General features: G+C 37.6%; 1 protein-coding gene across 4 annotated transcripts in view; it reads right to left on the bottom strand.

Moving 5' to 3' along the window:
* Positions 1 to 124, bottom strand: part of LOC125645945 (alkylglycerol monooxygenase-like) — a 33,385-nt gene extending 33,261 nt beyond the window's left edge. For 2 of the 4 annotated variants that reach the window (XM_048871965.2, XM_048871963.2), the window contains exon 1: positions 1 to 122. This exon is cut by the window's left edge and continues 67 nt beyond it. In XM_048871965.2, the coding sequence (XP_048727922.1) occupies positions 1 to 50 (50 nt within the window). In that variant the 5' untranslated portion in view covers positions 51 to 122. The other 2 variants (XM_056141760.1, XM_048871966.2) reach the window with 2 other exon arrangements.
* Positions 125 to 4,975: the final 4,851 nt, after the last annotated feature.

Below are 4,975 nucleotides of genomic sequence, written 5' to 3'. Positions count from 1 at the left end.
AAAAGTCTCCTCAGTCGCGTTAGTACCCCAATTACTAAACTACCGTCCATTTTCTCCCGAACAGCTTATTCCGTGTGGGACTTTGACCATATGGGTGATATCGATAGTGAAAGTAGGCTTTGTAAACAAACTTTTTCGGTCTTCCGAACCCGATTCAAATGGGGTTCGGTAAAATTCTTTCCAAAAAGTCTTGATTTTTACACTCGTTGGATTTTTTTGTCGTGTAGATTTATCAACTGCTTTGGATAAAACTCCAAAGTTTGCCCAGTGCTATGCATGACGACCAGGACCGTATCAGGAAGGGTTTTTTTCCCCTGCTGTACGCCCAGGACCGTATCAGGGAGGTTTTCTTCTGCTTTACGCACGGGACCTCAGTGTTTTCTTCATGTCCGAAAGACCCGTGAGTTTCACTTTTACTGCCAGGTGCTTGGCGAAGGAGCAACCTTCACGTATATCATACGTCTTATGTTTGACGCAGCGCAGGGTCGAGAATTTTTAACCCCTCCCCTCCTAACCCCCCTCCCCTCCTAATCTTCCCCCGATATTAGGCTCTCATGGATATTTGGATTGGCAATTTCACCGAATCTCAGAGCAGTCCTTAATAATTAATGTCTGGAAATTTACATTTGCTTAGTTTCCACCGGTTCTAGCAATTTTTGTGCATTTTGGTGATATTGCCTTTCGCTTCAAATGGTAAACTAACTCTCTATCACTATTATATTTTTTTCATAGCTTGATCTCAGTACATTGTCATTTACATTTAAATACTTATTATTTATGGTTCTGCATTCAAGGAATTATCAATAATCAGTACTGTTGTGTTTAAGTTATGATATGATATATTGCTATGAGTTTTAATTAAAATGTCTTTCTTTTTTCTTATTCTCAATAATCACTATTTTAAAAAAAAAAAAAAAATAATCATGATATACTAGATGAAACCCAGCGCAAGCTCAGGAAATCACAATTAAATAATACTGCATACAGAAAGGACTTTTTAAATGCATGTTTGAATTGTCGCGCACATGAAATGAATGAACGGTATCTTTAATTCAAATGAATTTAAGAACAATAATTTGAAACCCAGTATTGCGAATGTGGTTATATAATGATAGTTTTTGTCCAGTGCGACAATTTAAGGGCAAAATTATGAATTCACGTCGTTTCCTCTCGTCAAACGCAATAATCGAAAAGTTAATGCACTACATGAATGACAAACCGAAAAACTGCTGTACTGTAAACAGCGGCCTGATTTCTTGGTCATGTATTGTGCAATCTAATTTCTGCAATATATTTTGACTTTAAAGTTATAAGGTGCAAACTTCCCAGAACAGTCCCGAACCATTAGATATCTGACATATTGGACCGTTTGCAACTTATTACTTACTTTCAAGATCTATGTCGTCACAAAACATGTTCAACCAAAATAAAATTATTTTGTGTCTGTCGTTATAATATGGATAATAATAATAATGATTGGTTTTACATAGCACTTTTTCCAGCGTATGCTTCTCAAAGCGCTTTACAATGCATTATTACCCCGGCAGATCTTATATCAATCTAGAACTTTCTCAGCCTCCAAGGAAGCGTACAGTGCAAGCTGCCGTTACAAGCGCTAGAGCACTAACATTTTAACAATATCTTTCACTGTCTATAGCCAGGTACTCCTTTTACACTTGGGTGGAGTGAGGAAATTCATGTAAAGCGCCTTTCCCAAGGACACAACGTCGGCCCTGCCGCGGCCAGGACTTGAACCCACGACCTTTCGCTCGTAGTCTGACGGCCTAACCACTAGGCCACCGACGCCATATTATTCATATGACTGTGTATAACTGTGAATAAATTATTACAAAAAGTCGTAACAGTGACTTCTAAAATCACAAAAAAGATAAGGACATCGAAAATATAAATGATTATCGTATTTAGAAATGTATCGATGTGTCAGGTCGTTGGTCTCGGGGGGGGGGGGGGGGGGGGGGGGGGGGGGGGGGGGGGAGCGTCCTTCGTTGAATGAAATGTATATAGGTGATATAATTATAAATCTTCATTAAATGATGATTGTAATTTCTCGGCTTGCCGGAAAGGTCCGAGAATGTGCGATTGGTTGTAGACCTAAGCGTATATGATGTTGCCTCGTTCTGGGCGCTTCGTTCTGAAAATTTCCATAAGTCTGATTCAAGACTAAAATCACGGATTGAAGAAACAAACAGGCATATTTCATTTATTCAACAGATATCAAAACTTATTTCTTTTGAGAGATCAAATCAAACATCGACATACAACGATTTGATAGTCAAACCCTTTATCTGTCAAAGCGAAGGGCGGTGTCACCGAAGTGCACATTAATTGCTAGAATCGGCCGCAGCGGAATTTTCCAGAGATGAATTATGAAGGACTTCTCTAGTTACGGTGGAGGCGTCAATCCATATATCCAGTCGAACCGAATCTCAGCCAAAAGTAGCACCCCCCCCCCCCCCCCCCCCCCGATTGCGAAGTGGTCGCCCTTGATTATCATGAGCGGACTTTTCGAAAGGGAGACGATGAAAATTCAATTATACTATATGTATATCAGCGTATGTTTCATTTCACCATTTGAATTGTACGTCACGTGTCCCAGTACCACGACTTTAGTTAACACGTTGTAATAGAATGGTTAATTTCAAATTAAAAGTTAATCTTATATGAAAATTTACCTTCATTCATTTTAAAGCCATTACTACAACTAATATTGATACATGTCTGTTGTCAGCTCGAGTATTGGAGCAAAGGGATTAGGGGTCATTGATGTAGGCGGTATCCGGAGGAAAGCTGATGTCCGAGTGGACCACCACAACACCCTCTCACAAACAACCAATCATTCAGATCAAACTCGGGTCCCGGAAGTGAGAAACGACTGTCTTTACTACATGTATCCACTGCACAGTGGATAGCAGGCTACTCGTATGTTCAGAATGGATTACTTAATCGCCATTGGTCAGCTTACTTGGTGTTAGAAAATGTACAAAAGATATACAATTGGAAAATTACGGCATTTTTGAATAAGAATTAACTTCATGATTGTATATCACGTAACATATATTTAGCTTAAAATACATTTGAACATGTATAAATACAGAAGCCTTCTGTATATGTACATGGACACACATTAATGTATTTGAAAACAAGATAGAATATGTAAGACCCAGTTTGACCCCATTTAATTTTACAATTTCGGAAAATCTGAAGCAGAAACTTTTGGTGCGTGTATGAAACCGAGTCTCTTAGGAATCAGAAAAGCAATACTGTGCTACCCCACAAGGAGGAAAAAATAAAAGAAACACTTAGGTATTCGCTTTTTAATTTATCTTTAATGACGGGATGTCGAAATCGTTCTTATTATGGATGTATAGCAACGAGCAGATATCATTTAATACTTATATTATTTTTTATAAGTAAGATATCTAACCGGAAAAATGTTTTCCTTATATTTATTAATTTGACTTGTTTCTTTTGATAACAATATAAGGTTTTGATATACAGTTGAAATGTTAGAAATATCGATGAATAAAAACAATGAAACGGTAACTATTTAAAGTTAAACGTAAATAATAGTCCTACATTTAACATATTCATTACAGTCAAAGCTACATGTGTGATTTTATTTGGTGAATATACATTGTATGTGTGGCATAGACCGTTTTAAAACAAAGCTACATGTGTGATTTTATTTGGTGAATATACATTGTATGTGTGGCATAAACCGTGTTAAAACAAAGCTACATGTGTGATTTTATTTGGTGAATATACATTGTATGTGTGGCATAGACCGTGTTAAAACAAAGCTACATGTGTGGTTTTATTTGGTGAATATACATTGTATGTGTGGCATAGACCGTGTTAAAACAAAGCTACATGTGTGATTTTATTTGGTGAATATACATTGTATGTGTGGCATAGACAGTGTTAAAACAAAGCTACATGTGTGATTTTATTTGGTGAATATACATTGTATGTATGGCATAGACAGTGTTAAAAGATTTACACATCACTAATGTCCCGTGGTCGATCCGGGTTAGAATATTTCGTCATCAGTACCCCTTGTTGAAAGAGGCGACTAAATGGGGCGTTCCTTCGGATGAGATCGCAAAAACCAAGGCCCCGTGTCACAGCAGGAGTGACACGATAAAGATCCCTTCTTCTTAAAGATCGTAAGTCAAAATTTTGCAGCCCTTCACTGGCAATGGTGACTTCTCCATATGAGTGAAAAATTCTAGAGCGGGACGTTAAACAATACACAATCAATCTATCGTACATTGATAAAGATCTTTAATTCACATTTTGTGTCCGTATAAATTGTAACTGATCTATATTTACAGATTATATATATTTCATTAAGATATACTGTTTCGTGTTTACTCAATTCCATTGATCAGGAAATACATGTAAAACAATACCGTGCTGGATTCTCTATGTCTGTGTCCGCTACCCGTGTTAAAACAGCATAATTACATACAATACCGTGTTGGATACTCTACGTCTGTGTCCGCTACACGTGTTAAAACAGCATAATTACATACAATACCGTGTTGGATAAGCTACGTCTGTGTCCGCTACACGTGTTAAAACAGCATAATTACATACAATACCGTGTTGGATAAGCTACGTCTGTGTCCGCTACACGTGTTAAAACAGCATAATTACATACAATACCGTGTTGGATAAGCAACGTCTGTGTCCGCTACACGTGTTAAAACAGCATAATTACATACAATACCGTGATGGATAAGCTACGTCTGTGTCCGCTACACGTGTTAAAACAGCATAATTACATACAATACCGTGTTGGATAAGCTACGTCTGTGTCCGCTACACGTGTTAAAACAGCATAATTACATACAATACCGTGTTGGATAAGCTACGTCTGTGTCCACTACACGTGTTAAAACAGCATAAGTACATGACAACAATATCATATATGTCAAGAGTAACACCGAAA

The sequence above is a fragment of the Ostrea edulis genome, chromosome 6 (genome assembly GCF_947568905.1).
Source record: "Ostrea edulis chromosome 6, xbOstEdul1.1, whole genome shotgun sequence".
Classification (NCBI taxonomy): domain Eukaryota; kingdom Metazoa; phylum Mollusca; class Bivalvia; order Ostreida; family Ostreidae; genus Ostrea; species Ostrea edulis.
The sequence above is the reverse complement of the archived record's forward strand: the minus strand, read 5'-3'. Positions and strand labels throughout refer to the sequence as shown.